The 27,126-nt window shown below is 42.8% G+C and overlaps 1 protein-coding gene across 6 annotated transcripts in view; it reads right to left on the reverse strand.

Moving 5' to 3' along the window:
* Positions 1 to 27,126, reverse strand: part of arhgap24 (Rho GTPase activating protein 24) — a 68,673-nt gene that overhangs the window by 8,317 nt on the left and 33,230 nt on the right. Inside the window, exons 1-2 of one of the 6 annotated variants that reach the window (XM_047570488.1) lie at positions 19,704 to 20,169; positions 3,603 to 3,725 (exon numbers count right to left, since the gene is read on the reverse strand). In XM_047570488.1, the coding sequence (XP_047426444.1) occupies positions 3,603 to 3,725; positions 19,704 to 19,725 (145 nt within the window). In that variant the 5' untranslated portion in view covers positions 19,726 to 20,169. Of the gene's footprint in view, positions 1 to 3,602; positions 3,726 to 6,694; positions 6,919 to 11,940; positions 12,158 to 19,703; positions 20,170 to 27,126 lie in introns of those variants that run through there. The other 5 variants (XM_047570487.1, XM_047570491.1, XM_047570490.1 and 2 more) reach the window with 5 other exon arrangements.

The raw sequence follows: 27,126 nt of genomic DNA on the forward strand, positions 1-27,126 counted from the left end.
CTAATGCTAATAATATCATGGCATGTTGTCGTACTCACCCCTCTTGAAAATGACACAACTTGCGAGCTTCCGGAAGAAACGCCTATTAATAAATTTGTGATAAGATAACATACCAGCGGCGCAGAATTTAAAGTGCCTGCACTGTGGCATTTTCCAAAAACCAGCTTCCGCCTTTGTGGCTATGACAGAAATCCAAATAACTAAGCTGGAATAGACAGGATGCATCAGTTTGGTAGTGGGTCAGTCAGGCTGTTTTCATTTCCATCCTTCATAAAATGGTCTTTGTTGGAAACAGATGCCCGGAGTCGCTCTAGGGACTATTTTCTATTTCAGTCTTTTACAGAAATCCAAATAACACGAAACAGTAAACAGTCAGAAAATCCAAAAGAAGCATCTGAAGCCGTCCGTCCACTTTTCCTCCTAATTGCGGAAGGATCAGAGTGAAATGTGAGTGACTGGAACTCCACCGCAGTGAAGAGCGACGGATATCCTCACGTATCGAAAAGCGCATCAGAGAACAAGCGAGAATAAAGTAGCCGGATGAAAACGAGGTCATCCCTCCAGACGGTCTGGTCATGAGTCTAGGAATGTTTTCCAGGGTCACATGTAACGCATGTGTGTGTGTGTGTGTGTGGACCGGCTTATGTGGACTGTGTGTGTGTGTGTGTTTGTATGCATGTTCCCCCATTGTGGACTGGGTTTTACCACAAGCACAAGGCTGCGAGACACATGAGTGACAAGTCCACTCTGGACGCACTCAACCGTCTCCTTCAACACAAACCTGCTGCACACACTCCAACACACTGAGGGAGAGACGTCTTGTGTCCGCAACACAGCCTAATTTTTCCCTTTCCAATCTTACAATTTCCTCTTTCTTAGTGTACCTCAAACACGATCGAATGCTGATATTAAAGCCCTCCTCCTTGATAATAAATAATATATATTCACCTGAAGTAGAGCAAAGCCACCTTAATCTTGTGTATCTCATATGCAAATAATGTTTTTTTTCCAAACTACATCAGAACAAGGATGTACAAAGGTTTACATTTATCAGCCACAACATTATGACCACCTTTTTAATACTGTGTCGGACTCCCCTGTGCCTGTTTTTTGAGTTTGTGTGTGTGTGTGTGTCAGGCTGCATCCTCTGTCAATGGTCATAATGTTGTGGCTGATCAGTGTATAATATAACTACTGCTGGTACAATAAAGTTACATTTTCCCCAACAATAGTTCTTTTTATGCTAAAGAAAAAAAAAAAATCACAACAGCCTACAATACATCCCTCCAGACAGTCTGGTCATGAGTGTAGGATTGTTTTCCATGGTCCAGGTCTCCTGTCAATGGTCATAATGTTGTGGCTGATGAGTGTATAATATAACAGTCTGCTGATGCAATGCACTTATTGTGCTGCTGGCGCAAATAAGTTAACATTTTCCCCGACAATAGTTGTTTTTATGCTAAAAAGGTGGAAAAATCTCAATATATCCTACAACACATATTGACCAAATAAGGCAATTACAACTAAATACACAGACGAACACAATATACTCTTCAGCTGTGGCTCAACAGTTGTAGGGATCATGTCCTTCCTGTGTCCTAGAAGCAGATTCAAAAAAACCCAGAAAACTAAACATTAGCTGTAAATTAGGACAAAACATGTTTTGACGTTAACACAGTCTGGCAGCCAGATTGAAACGCATATTCCACAATGCCCATGTAAAATGAGCAGATGATCAAAAAAAAAAAAAGTCCAAACCAACAAATAAAACATCTCCGCATGTGAGGAAATAACTATAATAATCACCACTATCACTGAATATCACTGCAGCACAGACATCAGGAAAAAAAAAAAAAAAAATCAGCCAAGCGGAGGACACTGCTCGGAAATGTACCGTAGGGCCCATTCATTCAGCAGCAACAATAACACTGGTGTCAAGCTGCAAATATAACAGGCGGTAGTTACCATGAAATAAATCTCCAAAGATCCAGATGGAGAAGCCACAGCTACACATTTCTCAAAGGTCTGACTTCACTCTTGTCCAAATTGTTTGCCGAGGCCGGCCAGTAATTAACACAACATCACAGCAGGCACCACGACGTGACAGCGAACGGTCCGAGGGCTTCGCTTCGGGAGCCGTGTCCCCGTCTGTCACTGTCTGAACACAACTTTTTACGGCACACTTCAGAGGAAGTGATCGGCCGGTCGGGGGCTCAGTCAGTGTCTGCTGCTACAGCAAAATGTGAAAGGTTCGAATGTGTGTGTGTGTGTGTGTGTGTGTGTGTGTAGAGAGAGAGACACAGAGGAAGCCCAGCTCCGCTCTGACATGGAGCCACCTTTCCTGTGGCATCTTTGACAAATGGCTCGTCCTTTTGAAGAGCAGTCAACTGCAATAGACGTCAAACTCCCCGCACTGAAAACAGAGAGGCCCGGCTCGGTCACTGGGATCCGCCCGATCGGCACAAACGTTCATGCACAATGTAGGCCAATGTCCGCCGGGGCAGTCAATAACGGGCCACAGGGGCGCAGCGGGAGACTCTATGATCAGCTCAGCAATTCCACGAAAGTCAGAGGCGATTTCAAGAGGACAGTTAGTGTCGATTACTACGTTTTTGTTGTGGTGATATGCACACATTGATCTCTTTCAACAATCATGCAACAGCACAACAAATAGGACACTCCTATGAATTGCAATTTAAAAAAACAAAAAAAAACAAAACAAAGTATTGCCCATGTCTTGTACTTGAATGAAATCAAGTATTTTTGTGCCACCTGCAACATATGTTAAATCCAGTGTCGTAGCTCAAACTTACTGCAAAGTTTGGTCTCTGTCACGCACCAATGAACCAAACCATGTTATTGACATTGTGCACAAGGCAAATTTTCAATATTGACTTAAACACGGTCTATATGTTGTCTCACAGGCAATTCTACAGTCATTTGGGACCTTTTTCACACTGGGTTTACAGCTAACAGATGAATGAATAATTTTAATCCAAATAGTCTCTCCTGCATAGTTGAGACTGAACAAGTAGCATTCAGTCTGCTATTTAGTGTCCTTACTAATGGTTTCACCTCCCAACTTCTTTTAATTTTCCGTTATTTTTATACTCAGCAACATAGGTCTTCAACAGGGGGTCCGTGACCCCAAGGGGTCCACGCAGGTACTGCAAAGGGGTCGCAAAATCTTTGATTGATTAGACATTATATATTTTTTTATTTTCCCCCACAAATTTAAATTTCTTTACATACACATTAACGTGAATCCAATATATTTTAGTAAAGAGATAAATAAACACAGGGCTCTAGCGATAGGGGCAAGGCCTACTGTACCTATCTATCGCTGGTGAGCCAATCGGGAGGCTGCATATTATACGTTGACTCTGTCAAGTAGCAGAAGAGAATCTAACACTACAGCTGCTAACTTTAGGTATGTTTACGCCAGTTGCACGGCCACCCTACTGTCGCACATGTTTGAAATTTGTATATTTATAAATAGAATTACTATTACAAACCCTGAAGCGGGCATGTGAATATTGTTGAAATCCACAGATTATTCAGGGGATGGAGAAAATAAAAACTATGGCTGCGTGGGCGCTTACCTCCTCCGAAAGGCGCCCAGATTACCCTCCGGATTGTCTTCACCCAATCCTCCATGTCATTCTGGGTGCTGGCCATAAGAAGGTAGGTCTCATGGTTGGCTGTCATCCGCTCTCTGTCTCCCCCTGTTCAAATAAAAGACAGAAAAACGGCATGAGTATTATCTTAAAATAAAAGACCAAGACCATGAAATCAAAACTATCCAGCATTTCTGTTTTCTGAAGTCCAATGGCAATGAACCTTTTAGATAACCAGTGTCTGAAAAATATTTTGGTTTAACACAACTATTAGCTAGTTATAAATGATTAAAATATACATACCAACTCAGAAAATACAGAATTATGAAGCAAACTTTGAGCATTAACAATGCTTGAATGGCCAAAAACCGTAGTACCTCAAGTGGCCACTTGAGGCTGGTCCCCTTAGACCTCCATTATAAACTGTTCAACTTTACAGATGAAAAAAAAAGCACTTCTGGTGTCTATAGGTAAGTTAACCATTCTTGACAACTACATGACTGAATTATTGCGTAACTTGTCTGTTTAAATGATGTCAAGTCTTAAAAGTTTTACGTAATTAAGGGTGTGGATGCCGTTAGTGACAGATGGATGCCGTCTGCACAGACATCACCCACCCACCTCAAATCCACTCGTACTCCACCGCTGCCCATTTTACAAGCAGCTCTGAGTAGACGAGGCGTAGGCGTACTGGTAGAGCAGGCCGCTGCCGAGATGGCGACAGCCGGTTCCACCCACACTGAGACTCAAAACCAGTCCACAGGGATCCTATAGGTCACGTAACGGAGGGTATGTCGATCTTTATATACGGTCAGCGGCATGTACACGGAAAAGAGTGCGATGCTTCAGGTTTCCACGTTACACTTGTTCCGCGCTGGATCGTAATTATAGCTTCCAAACGACTTGCACCGCCATAAAATCCTAAAACCCAGATTTACGACGAGCACGGCAAACAGATGCGAAAGCAGCCTTTGAATGTCGGTGCACACGTAAGCGAAACATTTACTGTGTGGATGGGAAACTTTAAAACAAATCTCCGACCTCCTGTTGACCAAAGCCTTTGAATGACATGAAAATTCACCCAAACCCAACATAACCAGGATGTCAGTCCACACACACACACACACACACACATCACACACAGACATAAATCAAAAGACATGTTTCTATGTCAGGGGCACCACCGGTGAGTGTTCCATTACAGACACCGTATCCTGATTCGACCTGTGGATAATGGCCACACTCTGCTTCTCTGTTGTCATGTGATACTGGACAGACTGGAGTGGAGGGTCTGGATGGGCTGCAGGGATCGCCATGGCAACAAAACCATCTCCGCAGCCCCACTCCAGCTTTATCAAGATGACAAAAAAATAAATAAAAGCGGACAAACAGACAGCAATGGGTGGCATTTTGCAGCGATGCACCTGGTCTATTATCGGAGGCGATGGGCTTTTAAAAGACAAATAGAGTCTCATGCCGACAGTTTGAATTATTTATGACTCTGATCACCGGGGACCCTGCTCCACTGATCGTATCCCGGGATGAGATGTTGCATCTAAAGACTATTTATAGACAGGAAGACGACATGACGGGTCTTAACGGTTCGAACGAGTCTGAACTCTGAGTGAAGATGTCAGCGCTCGCGTTTTGAATGACAGCGAGGGAGGCGCCTTAATTTGGTGAGACGCACACAGATCAGAATAACGATGATCGCTGGTTGGAGCAAGAGGTCAGAGACAGACCAACGTTGACAGTGAGATTGATGCTCCCTGTCAGTCTGGATGAGCTCTCATTAGCAGGCAGCAGATGCCGGTGTTCGTCTCGGGCAACGTTCAACATCTCCACTGTCCTCAAACGATACTGGATCCATTCAAAAACACAAACTGTGGCAATAATATAGAGCCAGTACATTTCACTCTCTCATGTGTGACATCTCCAAAACAAGCCTTTATTTTACTCCTACTCAGGATAGCTAAATTATTATTAAATATTACGAAAACAGCGATAAGTCAGTGTTTATTTTGGCATTTGGGCAATAAATCCAATACACAGACTACTGCCAAATAACATTTTTTGAGCAAAAACGTCACATCCTCTTAGACTTTTGGTTGGACGATGCAGTTCCTCTCAAATCGTATGTATGTTGGATGCTGAGAAATTGCAACACAGCACTTTTTAAATTAGCTTCGACAATATTTAGGCAGCACACATATTTAACTGAGAAGATTTACATAATTAATAGTTGCATTAATTAGTTGCAGCCTTAAATGTAACAGTAATGACCTTTTTGTTTTTAAGATATCTGTAGGATCCATACCTGGGTCAACACAGTCTGCTCTGTTATTTTGTTAACAAAGCAGTTATGTTCAGGAAAAATGACGCACAAAATCAGTCACCCAGTTCATGGTGCATGCAAAAAACTAAACTAAGTCAAGGGGACTTGTGTGACATTTCGTTCAAGTTGGCTTCTTCAGGTCTAAATGACTGGTGGTGGGAAAGGTAATCTGAACAACACCCTCTAACCCAACAGGTATATGAGTTTCAGGTATTTTTTTGTTTGTTTGTTTTAAATAAATCATATGGTTTCCAAATATAATTGCAGCGCTGCATCAGTTTATTTGTGCACCATTCATTGAACAGACTCACGGTGAAATGCTCTGATTCACGCTGGCAAATCAGACCCAACATTATCTTGATCTTCACCCAGAAAGCGGGTCTCTCTCTCTCTCTTTTTTTTTTTTTTCCACAGCAGCCTACAGCCCTCTGCTCCCAATCCAGCCATTAGTCACCACCCGCCATTTATCGTCCTATTAATTAAGTACACCTCGCGTAGGAGACATATTCCATTAACTTTATCACGCCCCCTATCTTTTAGCCTCGGAGATACCATTAACGTATGCGCGCAAATCTGCATTAACTCCATTCAACTATTATTATTCACGACTAAAACGCAAGTGTCAGCTCCCAGTGTCAGGAGAGACGTCCGTCAGTTCGTATTCCATCAGCATGCACACCGCATAGAGTTTATATCACGATGTATCACTCAAACAAATAAAACAGTAAAGAAACGGACGCACCGACCGGTAAATCAGAAGCTCACTTGTGCTCGCACATGGGAGTGTTTCCTCAGCCGGTGGAGAAGCTCCGTCCCGTCGCTCCAAAAAAACACTTTGTTTCCCCGAGCTCCAGCTTTTAATTCAGCCCTCCTCTGTTTAACAACCTCGACTCAGAGGCTGATAATAATAAAAGCAGTGCATTTAATTCAGGGGGAGGGAGAGCAAGAGAACATATCGATGTGTTAGTGTAGCCAGTGTGTCAGAGCGTGTGAGACAGGCACCAACAGGGCCGCGCGAAGGTTTTTCTGGGGTCCGACGCAAATGAGCCCCCCTCAACTTTGACGCTAAGCTCGTTTGTACATTGCTGATGCAGTGCATGAAAATTGCCACATAATAGTTCAAACACATGATTTTTAAAAATCTGGTGACTGCAGAGACCGATTATAAATAATTTAATAAATAATTAAATGCCCGTCAGTGGTGCCGCTGGGAGATGGTCAAGCGCTAGTATTGACATTACAGACATAGCAGTTTAAATATGTTTAAATATGCCAAAATAAATGAAATTGTAATTGTTGATAACATTGAATTAGTTTTTCTTCTTTTATTGTTTTATCACGAGCTGTCCCCAGTTCAGCAGACAGTGCTAACACGGCTCCATGCAAACCCATTTTACTACCAGTGTGGGATTATTCTCCAATATTTACTCAACATGACAGTAAAATAGTCCATCCTAAGTCAATCAAGACTTAAACTGAGACCTTAAACCTTAGACTGCTTTGAGTTGCCCAGCTCAACTCTACTAAGGCTGTACCTCTTTGCCCATTTCTGAATTAGCCCCGGACTTAGGAGGAGATGGTGACGACCTTAGCTTCCCACATTAAGCTACAATCTTACGGGGATGTCATCGAGAGTTTTATTATTATTATTTGATTGCATTTATTGATATTTTTTTTCCTTAAGGTTTTTCAAATGGGCAATGAATGTGTCCAAATTCAAATATAATCGGTTCAGGTCAAGTCTGTTTAAAAATGCAATGGTTTTCCTGCCATGACCTTGTTCACAACAACAACGTTCAACTTGGAGTTAAGGTCTGACAAACACATGTTAAGCATGTTAAGCAATGTTAAGCAACATTATATGAGGAAAAATACCATAACAACAGGCCAACAGCCTTAACACGTGGGAGGATGTTGGGATGGTCTTTTCACAGGATTAACCAACACTTATTTTTAGCTACGGTGACAGAGCAGACCCTATGCAGACCCTATGCAGACCCTAATGCCGTAACCTGACGTGCACCTCCCCAGAAATGCGACTACAACGCAGACCGTAAGCGCTGCGATTGGTCCGCTTGGTAGTAGCGTGTTTCTGCTTTAGTGCTTCTAATATTGATTATTTAGATCAGTAAAGATGGAACGCATCAAAGTAAAGTGCAAAGGTTGCAGTCGCCCCTGTTGAAAGTGGAGCAGGAAGCGGAAACAAACATTAACCCGATTGGCAAAAAAGTCAAACACAAGTATAAATGGCTCGTACCGTGAGTAGGTTAAGACATCTATGTCCCGCAATACCTTAAATGAGCCTTAAACTAGGTGACCACTTAAGTCGTTCAAACAAAAATAGCGCCCTGAAAGTGCAAATCCAAGCCGATACAAATTGAGTGATTTTTTCTTTAATTATCACAATTACAAACAAATAAGACCAGAAAATTAGTATATTTATCGATTTTCCGATGCCTAAAAGAAACAGATGTAATCTTAATCTCAGTCAGATAAGCTTTCCGCCTCTTAAGCCACTAATGACAGCTCAGTGCCACCGAATAACAGCAGGTGCAGCGTCATTTTTCCAGTGAATTATGAGGTTGTGCGCTGGAAATTTAAAGTGTTTGTAACAATCTACTGAGAATTTGTCTGCAAACTCTGCACTAGCGTTGAGGAATTGCCACACATTTCGATTGAATTCTTTGGATGCTTTCTGCGAGCTGCCTGAGCGCAGTTACACATTTGGCCAAGGTGTCATGTTACGCAAATCAAACAGCTGATGAGTCCCAACTACTGGTGTGAATTCTCTCATTTCTCACAGTTACAACAATTACTCACAGCGGCCGGTTTGTCACACAGGAGTTTCTCGGTCACAAACATTTCCACCCCGTCATCTTTTGTTTGCATTCGTTGTCATGCGAAGTGACCGTGACTTCTATTGTCCGCATTTACAATCAATCAGCCCGTCCATTACTTGCCTGGACGGACAGCATTTCCTGTTGGTTGTGAAGCTGTTAAACAAGCGTGCAACAGGATTATACAGCATACCACGGGCATTACAGCACACTTCTGTTCCTCCTGACATTTCCTGTTGATGCTCAATTTTCTTCCACAGTGACCGAGTTGGCCTCTTGTTTTTTTTTTTGTTTTGTTTTGTTTTTTAAAGATGGGAGTGATGTTACACTCACTTAGCAGCACACTGACACTTTTAACTATTTAGGGCACATGTGCTAAGTGTTTGAAGAACCCTGTTTGGCCCTTTCACAAGCACATATCATGGAGATAACTCTGCATTGTCTCTTGACATGTAAAAGGTCAATCACTGATTTCACTCAGATAATGTTAAAAAAAAAACAAAAGCCTACAACTTTCACAGCCGTAAAGACTTTGGTGAATCATTAACAACAGCAAGATAAGAACTTTTAGCTCAAATATCGTCTTCTTGCCTGTGGGTAAATTCTCCATATCTGTCCTCGAACTGAAGCGACCCCAGGCTCCTTTTTGACTGATTGCTTCCTGGCTGCGGTTAAGCTGCCTGCGAGTAATATTCTCATCCATACAATTCTCACACTGCTTGTCCACTGCTTGTATAAATGAGGCCGACGCTAGCGGGGGTTCGGCGGCAGAGACGGCCGAAGATCTTCACGTATAAGGACGACTGTACCTGAAGAGACAACCGTGGCAGTTGTCACAATTCCCCGGATTCGCCACGCTCCGGCACACCGCTCCAAAGTTTTAAAAACTATGGTGGTGAATAATCGGCTTTACAGAGGCATGCAGACTTGTACTGGAGAAGACAGCTCGCATTAAAAAGGCGTGGAGATTAAGATTCCCCATTCACACTGGGACTTCATTATGAGGTTTCAACTGTTATTCCATTGACAATATTCTCTGCAGAGGAGCGCCTACGAGAATGACAACTTAGTTTTATACCACCTTTACTCTCACAGACAACTTTGTACCTGCACAAAAGAAATAGCTAAACGTGACTTCATGCATTCTGCTCGATCACACCTGGCTTCATACGGAATTATTTTCCAGAACGTATAGTCGCACTCTGTGTGCGCGTTGTGTCATAATTACTGTCCAAGTTGGCTTAAGTGCAAACCACCACCAACTGTTCATTCCAGTTGTGACCACCGGCTCTAATAAGCGACCAAACCCAGCTGCAGACCGGTCTTTGACTAATGGCTCAAAACAGGTGGGAGACAACAAAGGATCCCACTGTGCTGTAATTGCCCACAAATACCTGGAGCCCTGGTATACTTCAGTACGACCGGTACCTCTGTAGAAAGCCCTGTAAAAACCACACTGAGTGCATACACTGTACAGCACGTGGAGCGCGGTGCACTTAAAAATTAACTCCAGTAGCGTCTTTGCCACCCAGACCACCTGCTCCCAAAGATTAGCACTGTGAGAGGTTTCACTGACTAATAATATTCTGAATAATGAATGTATATATAACCATACAACATGACACAGTTAGTGTAGCTTAGCATGCAAATGCATGCAAATTGTCTGTTGATTTCGTATGGATTTAGCAAACACAGTACACAAAATTTAAATTAAACTGAGGTTATTGGTGCAACTTCATATTTAACTTCCTGAGACCCTGCGTCCACATATGGGGACATTAAGTTTTAGGTTTTATTGCTGCTTTGTTCTGCTTAATTTAAACCCAGTTGTCCTTATCAGTGGATGCTTTACTCTGCCATCTAGCAGTAGCAATGGTTAAACCTTATTTATTTATGATTATTAACGTTCCTAGTTTGATGTGATGCGCAAAATTAACACTTTTTTTTTTTTATCAATAGCTAATTAGCAAGTACTCGTTTGAGGATGTTGGGACTTCATTATTCACAATTCTGCCTTTGCACAGCCATGTTCAGGTATTAAAATAAACAGTTTTACATTTTCTCACACATTAGGTGACTTTATTATAATATAAATAATGACATAATCCCAGCATCCACATAAGAGGACATCATTTTATTTCGACAACTACTGCTTCCTGTTCAGAGATGATGGTTGGTTTTTATACTTAGGTCCTAATAATTCCAAATACATCATTAAAACTGCAGACCAAATAAAAGGTCGGGTCTCAGGAGGTTAATGGAAAGATGATAAGCACATGGCAAAATCGGATGTTTCTATTTCCCCAAAAGGTTTAAATATTGCTTTGAGGAGGGTTTAAAGGTATGTTTCCCTGCTTTCAAATGAGTAAAGTGGCGTATAAAAGGTACATATACATAGGTACAAAGGTATATATACATATGAAGAGACATTGTTACTTAGCTCTTAGCTCTTAAAGGGTTAAAAAATGACCTAAAATATTCTGTATACACCGAATGGGAATACATTTTATTGAAGACTTGTTGTGAAACTATTAAGTTCTTCCAGACTTTGATTGTGCTGCCTGCCAAGTAGAGGAAGCAGCTGCTGCCGACCCAGAAAACAATGAGCTACACTGTAACTACCTTGTTCAGCTTTAGATGACAAAAATATGTGTCACAGTTCTCCCAGCATGCATGTCTACACACACACACACACACACAGTAAAAGAGAATAAATGAACACACACAGTGTCTGTACTCTCTTGTCTGCAGGAGTCCTCTTGTTTGCATGCAAGCAGGGGCAAGTTGAGATTCAATAATGTGTCTAATGATAGTCTTCTCAGAAGTCCTCGCATCATAAATACCTCTAACATAACAGGAAGCCAGTCACCGAGCGTCTGGCCACACCACACAACGTGGCCATTCATATGTGAATAAGAGAGGAAACAAAAGCTACCGTCATGTTCCTCTACATCTTTTGTGTACAGATGATGGCAACCTTACAGGGTCTATATTTCACTCATTACCATCTACAGATGATCTAATCCCTTTGCAAAGTGCAGCTGTTACAACAAAGCGAGCTTCAGAGAAAAACATGAAATAAGTTGTAGAGAAACGAGCGTATAAAGCTTTCGTGCTCAAAGTGGTCGAAAGGTACATTGATTATTGTTACCTTGATGTGAGGATAGTAACTCAGATAATCCATACTGCGGTAAATTATGAATCGCCTGATGAACTACCTCCATTGCCTCGTCCAAACTCCCGCAGTACCCAGAAAAGAGGCTTCCCGAGTGGGTTTGCAAAAGTCCTGGCCGCCCGGGTTAACGTGGGGACAGGAGTTCCCGAGTGGAGGAGCGGCTCCGCTAGCTTTTGGCCTGACTCAGATTGAATGAGTGAGCACAGCTGAGAGGGTGTGAAAGAGAAAGGGAAGGAGGGGAGGGAGGTGAGGTTTGAAGAGGGGGTTGGTGAGTCCACATACACTCATACACACACACACACATATGCACTCTACGGCACTGTAATGGGAACAATAGGTAGATCTCTCTGAAGGCTCTGGTTTAAAAAGGCCCCCGGATTGACACAGGGCACGACCCCATGAGCAAACATGGAATCTCCCATTCACACTGGCATGCTTTGTTATCATCCCCAGCTGTTAATAATGACATCACACTGACCTTTTTTTTTTTACTGTGGAACCAAACCATCCTGAATATGACAACAAAGAGACATTATAATATTGTCTTTTATTGTCAACTTCTGCTTTGTGTCAGTAGATGTAACATTTATTTTAATTTATATAAGGATTCAGACTTTTACAAGTAAAACTAATGTAGTAAAATGAATGACAGTGATCAGTAAATGTAATTAAGAGTAGAAGTAAATTACACTTATGCTAAATATACTTAAATATAAATATATTATTATTATTTTTTATTATCATACAGGATATTTTTCTGAATCAGAATTTGCTTCATTCAGTCAAGTGTGCACACGTATACAAAGAGTTTGACCTCAGCTATGCAGCACTTAAACAGGGGCAGCTATAATAGATAAGTAAACGCATGTACACGGATCAGGCATAACATTATGACCACCTTTCTAACACTGTGTCGGTCTCCTTTGTGTCTCCAAAGCAGTTGTCATCTCATCAGAGGATGGACATGGACCTTCTAAGGACGTTGTCAGTGGGGGCCTTTGGGTAGCTATGGGTTGAGGGGAGGGTCCTCTGTGGATCATCCCACAGATACTTGATCAGTTTGGGGTCTAGTGAATTTGGAGGCCAGGTCAACACCTTGTGCGGTTTGTCATGTTTTTTTTTTTGGGTTGCTCCTAAACTGTTTTAGTGTGACTGCCTCCTGCTGGGGGTGACACTGCTGCCATCAAGGGGCGTCAATGCTGTGGGGTGAGGGGGGCGCCCTGTCTGGTCTAGGTGGGTGGTACATGTCTAAGTAACATCCACACCAACGCCAGGTCCAAAAGCTTCCCTATTTCTAGAATGAGCTATTGTAGTTATTTGTAAAGCTCCTCCCCTCTGTGTATGTTCCCATGTATCTATGTACTGGGTGTCCCGTTTCGCTCGACCCCCCCAGTACGGTATCGATGACTTATTCTCTTCCCGATGTCACGGTGGTCCTCGCCTGTCAATACGCATAATCTCAAGACGTACACCACAACATTGGCGTCCACCTGAGCCCCCGAAGACATTGTGTGGCGAAGAACACAGACTCCATAGAGTTACTGCGGCTATCCATTACCATCTGATACTGAATGAGTAACATAGTGAATGGGAGTGGGGAGGTCAAAGGGGACAAGGATTGTTTCTGTTCCTCCGCAGGTGCCCGTAGGGAGGCAGGTGACCATGGCAGCGAAAAAATGAGACAGAAATTGCTACATTAACTCTAAATACTTTGTATTACCGGGTGTAGAAAGGATAACGTGACATCTCATTACCTGCAGATTAACCATCCGGGAAGTCGGAGTAGCGCGACAGTGATCCGTGCTTTGAACAAGTCCGTGTTCCTCCGTTATGAAAAGGGTCCGCCAAGCCGAACGCAGCTGTTGAGTAGAGTATGAGCGAGCGTGGCTTTTTAATGAGCGGTGATGAGGACGAGAAGGGAAGCAACGGGTGCACCCGCTCAGGGGAGGTCAGAGGGCTGTCGAAGAGCCAAGAGTCTCTCTTCTGATTTCATGCCAACTAAATAAAGAGCAATGTCCGTGTGTTCTGCCAAGGCTGCTGTAAATATACCATTATGTAAGGGGAATCAATTTCAGTTTTAGAAAAGGAAACACGGCTCAGAGGAGACTTAAAGCCAGGAGTTTGGACCATATGCCAACATAAAAAATCATAAAGTGACATCTATAGTCAGTTAACTACTTTTTCATGGTGGCTTTGGATTGGTGTAGTTTCATCGATCTATCTACCTTGTGTGGATGATACTTAGACATGTAGCTCCCACCTAGACCAAACCAGGTACCCCCACCCCATAGCAACGACACTCTGCGGCAGGAAAAATATGAAAAAAACATGAAAAATAGCACAAGCTGTTGACGTGGCAACCCAAACTGATCAAGTACCTGTGGGAGGCCCCTCCCCTCAAACCCATAGGACCCAAAGGCCCCCACTAACAACATCCTGTTACCAGACACCCTCAGAAGACCCACGTCCCTCCTCTGATGAGTCACGACTGCTTTGGAGACGTAAGGGAGACCCACAAAATGTCATCTGAATCCCCAATCGCATTAACGAATGCCCTCAGCCATCGGCAAGAAACCACAATCACTCTGCGTAGCATATTTATATCTGTGGCAACGAGCCGTAAACACGGAGATTAATGCTCCAAACATCTTGAGGCTATGCGAGATGACACTTTGGGTTTGCTAAAATACCAAAATCCTCATAAGTGAACCTTTAAGAGGTGCGACAGCTCCAGTGACTGCTGACCGGGGGGCTTAAGTTAACATTAAAATTTTAGGAGTGTTGAGTTTTGGTGACGGACGGCAGCTGTTGTCGCTTAAACACTCAATGCCGGGGGATGGGGAGGGTGGGGGGAGAGGGGGGGGGCTGAAAAGTTGAATTCGCTCGAACGGATACGAGGGGAGGCTTCTGGAAAGCTGCGGCACAGACCCAAACCTGACACCACCTCTAACACACCTTTATCCTCAAAATCATCACCGGAGAATTTAAGCCCCGCCGGCCGCACTTGAAACAAAAACAGCATCGCTCTGCGTCGGGGGCCCGACAAGACGGGTATCTGCGCTATGTGCGTCAGCGTGTCAGCATGAAACATGTGCGCATTCTCCCGGTTGTGGAGAACGTTCCTCACGATGACGGATCACCAATTCAGCAAGTGTATCGCGCGCGCGGCGGCCGTGTCTGTATGGATCGCATGCCAGGAACTCTTGTGCTGTGCACTCCACGATCCCAAACAAATCGTCTCCCGAGACCGTCCGTCGGACATCTTTAAAAATTAGTCAGATTTACTCACAGGAAGCTGCTTCGCTTCCCAGGAGGCCAATGATAAATGTATTAAAGTGTGTGAGCATGTTTTAGATATTACAATTTGCTTGCAATAATGTTGAAGGAAACAGACGCAGACAAACTTCCTGGAACTTCAAGTAAGTGCACCTTCCTTTATCCGCCACGGAGAACGAGACAATCGCTTGACTTGACAAAGTACCTGTTGCACCACTCGGTAATACCTTCTAATATCACCTTTCAGCACAGATGAGGGCTTCAGGGTAGATGCACACCTGCACTCCCTGCAGCCGAAATTGGTAGGTTGGGTCAGCCTGGCCTTTGGGAAAGCCCTTTGAACCTTTCAGACGGATGGTGGTGGGGGGGATTGTAGTAACCTGACTTGTGGTTTACCTCGACTAATGGAGGCAGAGCGGTGGTGCCGACTTCCCGACGAGCACGGAAGAAAGCTGCCAACAAAAGAGGCCTTTTGATTTCAAAAAGCAGATGGTAGTGCAGGCGAGTGAGCTTGTGCGTTTAAAAAAAATATATTATTTTCTGTGACTTTTACCCACCTGAAGTCATTCCGGTGGCAAATGAATCCGCGTGGCGGTTGTGTGTCGTCGAAGCATTAATCAGTGTTTTCATTTGCTAGATTGCTCGAGGAGATTGAACGGCCACGTCACTGACCCGTCGTTATTTTGATAAAAAGTAGGGGGTAAATCTGACATGCATCAATCATCGTCCCCTATGATTCACCACTACATACTCTGGAACATGAACCGTGAGTATAAATGATACAGTTTTTGTTAAAAAAAATGGGGGACAGTAAACGTCCATCCAACTTTTATGCTATAAGTGCGTTATGACTTCTGACTTCTGGCCGCTGCAGCGGTCGTGCCTGTCTTACTGCTCCTCGTTGTTTTCTCTGATAAATCCGGCCAAAGCGCTGTCGGCCAATGCCCCCCCCCCCTCACCCCTCGAGAGGGGGAGAAAGAGAGAGCTGCAGTGCAGGGGAGGAGAGCAGGGAGGCTGGGTGAAAGAAAAAAAAAAGATTGCTGGTGATCTGAGTGGGGAGACAGAGAAATGCTGATGGTGAGGTTCGCTCTGTGTGTGTGTTTGAGTAAGCGCCGTCGAACTTTTGCTGATGCGGTTTTCCCTCGGATCTTCTGGTTCGAGCCTGAGCTGAGCCGAGAGAAAACTTCTATTAAGTGCTACTGACTTAACGCACATGCTTGTTGTGCTAATCCAAATAGAAATGGCCTGTATCTGGACTGGGACTAAGAATCGTTGATTTATTTATTCTTTTTATTTTCTTTTATTTGTCTTTTGTCTGTGTTTTAACTGAGTCCTTATTAATGTTTAATAGAGGTTAAATATGAAATAAAATAAAATAGAGAATCCATAAACCCCAGGCGACGTCTCCTAATTGCCTGGAAAACATTCACTGGATCCAGAAAATATTTAGAAATTTCTCTTAAACAGTGAATGAACTGGCTGATGATTTCAAGGTTGCACTCGACTATGAGGTTTTCCTAAAAACAGATGTGAAAAACAACATGAACGAGTCAAAAAACTGATCGTCCAGAGCTGATAGCTAATGATCGGTGATAAAAACAGTAACCAGATTCACTGTGTGTTAGTATTTTTCCCATTTTCCAGAGTAAAAAGAGATATTTTGGATTTCTTCTTGCGTCTCAGGTTCTCAGATTTTCCGACAAGTCACGTTTTCAGCATGAGCACAACTCGCGTGTAATATCATAAATGTTGCGCCTTTTTTCCTTTTTTTTAAAAATAAAAACATGTATTTTAAGTTACAACTGTTAAAATGTACTTCCATTGTACATCAAATGCACTTCCACTTAAAGTAAATATTGGAAAAACCTGTTGTCATTTTTATGTCGAGGCAGCATGGGGCAATGTAACTACTAAAGTAACTTAGTTACTTTTAAAATTAAGTAATCAGCTTACTGTAGTCGGATTACTTTTTCAACTGTGGCAACACTGCTAATGATGCAATGCAATCCACTCAGTATGCACCTGATTCTGAAATAAATGTCATACAGTAAAATTACTTTGTAACTTCACCGTATTCAGAATTATCACCTTGTCTTTCAGGTTTCCTGGTTTGTAAAGTAATTACTCTCTGCCCTGTACTCTAATCAGTGTGGACTTTTCAGCTCTCACTCACTCTCAAAGTGCTGCTCTGCTTCTTATCATCACATGCACAGACTGGCTTCAGCTACCAATCAAACACATTCAAAAAGTGACCTAGTTCAAAATGTTTCAGCTTCAACGATATTAGAGTTAAGCAGATTTGCTCCTAGATCGCGGCAGCTACTAAATTATCAGTAAATCTTCTCTTTTCTCTTTACACATTCATTTGCACATTTTTTCCCCCTCTTCCACTCCTTCCTCTCCCTTCCTCCTCACCTCCAACAACAATTCCCGAAATCTCTTCCCCGCTCCAAAACGTCTGCGTGACACAGTATTTCTTCCGCCTGCTTCCTCTCTCATCTGTTGCTTTAGCTTTTTTCGCACGGGAACATCTTTACTGGGATGGATTTACACACCGGCTGGGAGCTATGAATTCAGGAGTGTGTTCTGTTATCTGCCTCAAGCAGCCAGCAGAGTGAAATCTGAACCAGCTATGGGAATGCTCTTTTAGTAAGGGTGATTTTTCTTCCTCCGGCAAGATTTTTTTTTTTTTTGAGGGCTTCATATCTTGTGCACACAGCCTGGATGACAAATTACATATAATGTTTGCGGGCATGTGGTTAGTGTAAGAGTGTTGGGTTCTCCTGTCTGTTAATGCCTTTAATGCCTTTAATTTCACAACAACCAGGTGAAATGAAACTTTGCTATCAGTCAGCACAAGTTTCGCCCCATAAATCTGCACAATGCATATGGATCAAACGTGTACACAATAACCACCCTAGCATCTCTGGGTATAGGCTGTTAGCATGCTAAATGCTACCATGCTAACATGCATCCATGCTCCAAGTCCAAATCAACTCTGAGCACAATGTCCAATTATCTTATGATGTTAATGTAAACTTATTAGGGTTAATCTCCAGAGACCCTGCGTCCTCATATGAGGACAGGAAGTTTTAGGTTTGTGGCAACTTATTTTGCTTCATTTAAACCCATTTTCCTCATTAGATGACGCTTTAGACTGCCATCTAGTGGTAGCAAAAGTTATTTATTTATTTATGCGTATTAAAGTTTCTAGTTTGTTGTGATGCGCAAATTTACCAAATAAGCAAATTTTTGCTAATTAGCAAGTATATGTATGAGGATGTTGGGATTTCATTCTTTGCAATTCTGTTTTTGCACAGCCATAAACACTTTTTTTTGTCACACATTCGTGACCTTATTATAATATAAATAATGAAATAATCCCAGGGTCCGCATATGAGGACATTGTTTTTCTCAGAATCTACTACTTCCTATTTGAAGATGATGCTTAGTTTTTATATGTCTTAGGTTCTACTGATCCCAAATACCTTGGAGGAATTCGGGTCCAAGGAGGTTGAACAGCAAAATAATCCCCACGTTCACATCTGAGGACATCATTCTTTTGAAAAGCTACTTCCTGCTCAAAGACGATGTTTAGTTTTTGTACTTCTTAGGTCCTACTAATCCCAAATACCTTAGAGAAATTAAAAATGCATACCAAACAACTTGGGTGTCGGGAGGTTAATTAATCATAACTCTCAGTCAGAAGTCTGAACATGACCAAAGTTATTAAAGTTCTCCAAAGACCTCCATCCCATAGCAGCTGACACATCTCACCCAAAACCAAAAAATGTGAACTCTCACAGTGGCGGATCACCAAAGTCATTAACATTCATGCTCTGGGGACCACGCAAACTTCATTTCGATTAATCGAATAGTGTCTGAGGCATCCTTGATCAAACATCTGGACCCGATGATCGATTTCCACCGTCATCCTTAGAGAAATGCTGATGTCACGAGTGAAAAATGGGTCTCAAATCAAACCGAGAGACTGACGGCCATTCCTCCTACAAAAACCTTCTACGAAATACGACTATTGATCTTTTTGCACAAGAAATGAATGATTGTGTCAGAAATTGTCACAGTATTAGTCACAAAGCGTATCCGCAGATGTCAGCGCGGGGCGGACAAGTGGAAAAGGAAGTTTTGGCAAAGGCAGGAAAAGCAGGAATGCAAGCATCATTAACTTCTCGTATAAAATCACAGCCGCGTTGCTCGTGCGCTATACGAAGCGTATCCTGTAAATCCCTCAACGTGACACACTGAGTAATTTGCGACTCATCTGCAAGTTGCTTTGTGACTCAAGGCGAGTAAAGCCGTGTGAGAAATCCTTCCACCCGTTCCCTCAAGTTGCAATGGAAACTATAAGCAGTGGGGAAGTCTAATAATATCCCCCGCCAGTGGAAAGTAACCGTCCAGACCAGATGCAAACGTGTTAGTATTCATTCTGCTGAGAGACACACCTGGGTTGGAGTTAAGATCCATGGGGTGCGGACGAAGACGTGCCCCCTTCTCGGCTGAAGGCTGAGGGAGCAAAAGCCAGGCTCTCGCTGCTGACCGCCGGCCCCCAAGTGCCACTTCTTCATCTGTTCTTGTTCTGTGCCACAGATAGATTTATCTCCTTCTGTTTCTGCTAAAACACACTCCACTGCATTTCCTACTCCCCCCACCGCCGCCTCCTTCCTCCGCCTCTCCTCCACCTCATATAACTCCTTCGCCTACAACTTCATTTTTCAAAGTCAAAGGCTGATCTGTGTGACATGCCGATCGGCGGCGGTTTTCGGCGAGGTCAGGCTGCGGCTAATCTGTCTGCCTCTCGGGAACCCCTTTCCCTCTACGTGCAGTGTACTTCTGTCACAGGAGCTGAAAGAGCAGGGGGAGCGTATTGCTGAGACGCGCACTGGAGAAATGTAGGACAGAGAGTGGCGAGTGAAACGGCAAGCCGAAAGGCAAGATGGTGCGTCTGCTCTTCTCTGAAGGAAGTGAGACGGGTGGGGTGGGGTGGGGTGGGAGCTCGCGGTGCAGGGAGGTGGGGTGCATCGTAAATCAAGGAGCCCTCCCCAAAGTGGGGACCTGTAAATCTGGTGAACGAGGAGTGGGCACTCGGCCAAATGACTCATCCACAGCGCTCTATAAATACTGCTGTGCATGGTCTGCAAGGCTGGTGCTACTGGGGACCGGAGACTCTCGGGGTTTCTCCTTCTGCAAGGGAGGTCTTTAATAACGTCCTTATCTTTTACTCCCGTGCGGACTTATAGGTGAGCCACACATCATTGGCTTCCATTAAACCTCAAACAGCTACCCCCCTTTTTCGAAACGCAGCCCCGGAAAGTGATTACATTTAACGCTACCTGTTGGATCGTGGACTTGCGGGGAAACTTCTAAATATTTATCCGGGGAGAAATCAGTTTACATACCAGCGGTCTGGACGTTCAATTCAAGTGTTCTCGTCAGAGCGCGCATACCGTAACGGTCCGGGGGCCAAATGAGTCTCGGTCAACATGATACATGTAAGGGCAGGGGGGTTGCGGACGGGGGTCAGAGTGGGAGGCTGATAGAGGGGATTGGTATGTGACATGTCAAATACTGACCCCTCAATAAGGCTCTTATGTAAGCATCTGTTCTTCCTGTCCTGTTCTTCTCTATGGCCCGGCCTGGAATTTCCTCCAGAGGGTCTCGCTGCCGCAGACTCTCTCACACACACACACGGAGGACTAATGACGCACGGACACCGGGGAGGAAGAAGAAGGCCTGAGGTGTAAACGAATGAATACGGAGCAGTGTGCAGCTTGTTGTTTCTGGATGTGCCGGATTCCCTCGCCTCCTGCTCTTTGTCACGACAGCCGAGGAAAAAAGCGCGTTTTTCGCTACCCTTTTATTCTCAAACACCTGACGCACTCGTGCTTGTTGAAGAAAAAACCCATTTGCTTCCGCAAGCTGCTGGTTTGTCATCTTTCCCGCATGTGACAGCTTTGTCGGGGAGCTAATGAAGGATGAGCCATTAAGTGAAACGCCTCTCGTGTGGAATATGAGACGAACAACATGCAGCAGGCAGCGCCGCGTGTCCGCTCGTCCCGCACATCGTGCTGCCGCCGCCGTCGCCGCTGCCTTTTCCCATTTAGCACTTGATCAATCTCGGCTTTGTGAAAAATGGACTCATCATTCCCTCGTAGCGTCGAGCCACCATATGAACTCCCATGGGCTCGGGTCCTTCCACCGAGATACATACACAACCTGAACCGCCCGCTGTTGAAGGGAAGTGTAACCAAACATCAGGCTGCAGCTGAAGATATCGACAACAAATAAAACCATAAATCATAAGCGGCTTCACACAGCAAACTGTCAAACTCAATGAACTAAGCCATTTTTTTTTTTTTTTTTTTGGTCTTTCAAGTAGTATTTTGAGGTTAAGTTTTTGTAGTCACAGTGCTAAGCCACATGGTCCGTGTATAGACATTAAAAAACTACAAAAAATTTAATTAAAATTGAAATTCAAGGTCTTTCTTTATCAGGGCTGAGAAGGTATAAAGAAAGCTTTAAAAACTGGTCTATTTTCATTTTCTGTGTCTACGAATAAAAAATAAAATGAGACAGAAACAAAAAAATGCCTTTTTTTCATATTTTGCAACTGGATGTTGGTGTTTTCAAAGTAAGAGAGGACGCTGTTGTGTTTCTCCCTAAATATATAACTTCTACCTGTGATTTCCTTAGCCCAGACTAAAATGAATGAACTCTGATGTGATTTTTGACAAAACAACGCTTGTCATTTGCAAAACTCCCTGCACGCAGATGTTAGCTGGTAGCTAACTATTCCCTGATTATACGCAGTTACTTTTAGCTTTTGCCTGAAATATGCAGCTTAGTTTTTCTGCTCCCATGACGTCTTCCCTGTTACACTTTCTTATCTTATCTTACTATTTCGAAAAACAACGTACTTCATCAACTTCTTACACAGTGTCTTCCTCCCACGTGCTTTTACTTTGAAAACGGCAAATTCTGGTTTCACAATATGGAAAAAAAACGGGCATTTTTTTAAGTTTTATTTATCCATTCTCGACCCCGATAAAGAAAAACGCCTTGAATTTCAATTTTTATTTTTGAATTCTAAAATGAAAATCAAATACCCACTAATTTTTTTGTTTTTAAAATCATTTTCTGAACAGACAATCGAATGGCCAAAACATACACGTAGCACATTCTCAAAGATGCTCGTGTCTTTTCATTTTTTTTAACTGATCTACCGATTTTAGTCTCTCTCCTGGATCAGGTCTGGTTCATCTAGGTTAATCTTCCTTTGACTAGATACGATAAAGTGTCCCTGAACAACCACTGACGCAGATCTATCAAAAAAGTGCCATTCCACATTGGACCTAGAAATGAATAACATGTTGTGACCAAATGCTCTCCAGGAACTTTTTCCCAAAGAGAAAATCCCCCACATATTTGGAGAGTACGATAGTCCACTGAAACAATTCGGAGCTGCAGCACTGACAACCCAACCTCCCGCAACACCAACTGGGAGACACCTCAGCGACCTTTCCCTAATCCACGAAGTCACGTGAGGTCAGGATTAGCCATCTCCCGCCCCACTTTCAACTATGAAAGAGTAAAAAAAGAAAAGCTGATACTTCTGCCAGGAGAACCAGCCAGACTTTTAAACACATTTGACAGTCAGCCAGAGTTTCCTTTCTAGCACCTTGTCACAGGCTTTCATGGGAAACGAACCGTAATCTGTTTGAACACACTGTTCAGGCCTCAAAATGTTCTGCTTCCACCGGCCGCCAACACAAAGAATATGATCCTGAAGTCTAGGTGACGCTGAAAAGTTTTCTCAGTCATGCTTTTGCCTTGATATTAACAAATTTTCTCAGCAACCGCTCCCACTGACTTTTTCTAAAGATCGTCCCGAACCCCCTTCTGAAGCTACACCTCCCCGATCAATGCAGGCATTTCCCAGGCCCTGCGAAGAAATATTGCCTTTGGGGGTCACTGAATGGTTTTGCTGGAATTCAATAAGGAAAATCTAAAAATCCTTCTCAACTGCCTCCATCTGTTTCCAACCTTAACTTTTGCTTTGGCAACCAGGCAGCTGCAGTCTCTCCGCTTTCAGGGTTTAAGGGAGCCTAATATTTTAAACTGACAGCAGAACTTCTCCACTTTGAGCCACTAGCAGATTTTGAGCTCCCATTAGCTGGTTGCATAAAAAAAAAGGTGTTTGAGGAGTCAAGTCCTCACCAAATAGTATGAATGTGCTACCTGTATGAATGTTCAGAGTATGAATGTATGTCAGACTGGACCAAAGTGACACTCTGAATTATGGCTGGGCAGTAGAGAGGTGTGGTGAAGGTGGAAAGGTCCGAAAAATGAAGCAGCAGAACGAGAGGAGGTTGTTTTTTTTTTGTTGTTGTTTTTTTAGGGTGACCAAATGTCCCTGATATCTGGGGACGTTCCCCGTTTTGGATGTCCTTTCCCACGGCTATAGCTATCCCTGAAACCGTCCCCAATTTTGAGGGGAAAAAAATGTTGCACACAGACTACAGTCATTACGGTAGCTGTTTGCGCATTACAAATTACAAAGAACAGTTTTAATATGTTTAAATACGAATAAATATGTCATAATAAATGAAATGGCAATTTGTCCCTGTTTCTTCATTTCATCTTCATCTAATTCCTCTCTCAACCGGCAGAAAATGTTGTAAACACATGATTAAATGCATGGAAAAAAAACTAATAAATAAAAAATACAGTGCTATACATTTTTGGTCAGCTCTGAATGACCTGCACTGCAAAGTACACAAATTACCCCTTTAAATGTTTTACTGGAGCCAAAGCCTTTAGACTTTCAAACTCTCATATCAGGCTATAGATGATTCATCTTTTCAGACTCAGCACTGACACTATCTCAAAAACACAAACATCCTCCCCCCTGAGATTCCCACCCTTGGGAAACCGGCACTAATGAGGCCTTTGCAAAGAACTGTTTTAATGGCGGATGTTACACTACAGGAGGAAACTCTTCAGATGTCTAATTGCAGATTTTTAACATGAAGGAACTCAAACCAAGCAGATAGCATGAGCTAACTCTGTATATGTTGCATAATCGTGTAAAATAAGCCACTACTGTGTTTACTAAATGTGAAAGAATGTCACTTTTTACACCAATAGCATCTACAATCTGCTCTGAGTGATATTAAATGCAACATTTAGTAGCTCAGGCACTTCCAGAGCTCACTTAATGTGTCTCGCATCTCCACGACAGAGCTCACAAACTAAACAAGATGCGGTTGTTGGAGGTAAATGAGAAAACTCAATAGCAGCAGATTGCCGGGGCCGCCGCTCCTCCAGGAGGTCGAGCGCTGCCGTGCCACAGACGGCAGGTTATCGACTTCATGCGACGAGAGGGGGAAAAAGCCTCTCGCAAACACACAACCCACGCACGTATAAACATCCACAGAGGAAGAAGGGGAGGAAGACGGGTTCAGTTTCTGACCTTTCGGAGAATGTCACATCACGTGGCGAGCGAGTCCCCGAGAGAAAGAGGACGCGGAGAAACATCCCACAGGCTCCGAGCAGAGGCGTGCAAAGGAACTTAGCCGACACTTTTATGTTCAGTCTTTTCTACCGCCTTAATATCCATAAAATCAATTTCACTGCTTCCTCTCTTAATACTGATACTTTAGCTTGTACCTCCCAAACCTTCCCCCCATATTGGATTTATGACGCATTAGAAGCTGTGTGTATGTATAGAGTGCACTACACATGCGACTGATAATTAAATCAATATATCAGAACATGGAGCTGCTTGTTTATGCCCTTCGTGTCAGATTCATTTGATCAAACTTGTGCATTAACATATGTGTTCGAGGCATGACGGTGAAGTGGGTGTGTGTGTGTGTGTGTGTGTGTGCGTTTATGTTTGTGTGCACGCTGGGCGGAGGAGTAATTTTACTCTCAGGAGCTTTTTGATTTATAGAAGCAGGCTCTCTCAGAGGACCGCATGTCATTTGGAAGCTAGGCCTGCAGTGAATTTATTACATTATTCGATATATGCTCCATATGATCTCTTCTATATCGTGCTGTATACTCTAGTCTACTGGTCACATGTAATTTTTATTGTTTTTATGTTGTCTTTTTCTTTTATTTATCCTATTTATGTATCATTTGTATTGTTTTTTTTCCCTTGTGCACCTTGTTTTAATACCTTCATTTTGTTGCAAGGCCTCAAAGTGCATGTTATTCGCCTAATAGCATCATTTTGTGACTCACTATTACAATATCAATAAAAATACTAATGTTTTTGATAAAATTTGTGTCTTTTCTTGTTTTCTGAATACGTTCAAATATGACTTAGGCAATTACACTAGGAAATTAAAGATTTTTGCAGTTACACCTGTTGCTTCCGTTTAAATTGTAGAATATGAATAGAATATGACACTGAATTGTTACTTTAAACACGCCGTGATCACCACACATGCAATATGTGTAATGCATAAAGGCCAGAGTGGAGCTACAGATGCATGTATAAACAAGGAATGATGAAATATAACGGAGTTAGGCTGCACCAGGGGCCATTAGCTTCTTATTTATACTCACACCGGGGGCCCACACACGTTTACGCGTGCACAGTTGGTGCAAGCACCAGAAGTTCTCCCTGACTGATGTGACATGGGAGCCTTTTTGAAAACCACCTATGTACATCTTGACACTGAAATGTCAGCACGACAGATTAATACGCTTTCTCAATTACCCTACTGGGGCCTGCTTAGACTTAAACACCGTTGCCTGGAGGGTAATATTCTCAGCCTGTCATATTTCTTGCCATCAGCGAAAAAAAGCCTGATAATTGGTTCGTTAATCAAAGGCCTCTGCAGCTGTTTTTTTTTTTTTAATTTAAATTCCTCCATCCATCATTCAATCATCAACTGCAGGTGCTTATAGTCCGCACGCCAGCTTATAAATTACCCCTGGCTTCCTCGTGGTGAAAAGTACAGCGGTCTGTGGTCTTAAAATTGCACGTCTGTCTCCAGCCTCTGGTATTAGCCTGACATTCAGTCGTTACTTTTTTTTTTTTTATTAATATACCTCACATATAGGTTTAAGGATTAGGGTTTTGTCCCGACAAAGCAAATTTCAGACTGACCACATGGACGCATTGTATTTGAGTTTCTCATTAACCACAATAACAGTGACAATAATGATTAATCATTTTTAAACATCTTTTCCCTCCTGTCTGAGAACACAGCATTCACTTCAGTGACATATCATACTCATAAAGCTCTGCAGAGGGTATACAGCTACACAAAGTATTATTCCTGCATGCAGTTAACTACAACTGTAAACAATGAAAGTCAAATTTAAAAAAATACATGTTATATCACAAAGAAATAATAAGACCGACCGTTTTCTGTAAAGAACAGAAAAAATAATGCTGGGAGTGTTGTTGCACATTTAAAGTGTACATCAGTATTGAAGTGATTAAATGTCCTCCAGTATGGTGCAAAACTAGGACACATCCGCGTGCTGTTACTAAAACTTTAAATTTCATTTCATATACAACCAAAAGTTTGGGAACGACTTCAGGTTTCTGTTCACAACGCCTCTCTTAAAAATCAGCATGAGTTTTATGTATTTTGGGATTGTATTTACTCCATGATCAGACTTTGCTTCTACACCATTTTCCTCAATTTACATTTAGGTTTACATTAATGTTACCAGACCATTGCTAAATACTTGTCAGTAAAAGCAAAGAAGGGCTTAGTTTTAGGGTTGAGAAGATTTGCAAGAGTCAAACCTTCAGTGCAAAAGTAAAAAATTCACTTTAACTCTTTGGTTTTTTACACAGATATCCCTTGTGGAACAAATGCCTCGTATATATGCCATGCTGTT

The sequence above is a fragment of the Mugil cephalus genome, chromosome 19 (assembly GCF_022458985.1).
Source record: "Mugil cephalus isolate CIBA_MC_2020 chromosome 19, CIBA_Mcephalus_1.1, whole genome shotgun sequence".
In the NCBI taxonomy this organism is placed as follows: Eukaryota; Metazoa; Chordata; class Actinopteri; order Mugiliformes; family Mugilidae; genus Mugil; species Mugil cephalus.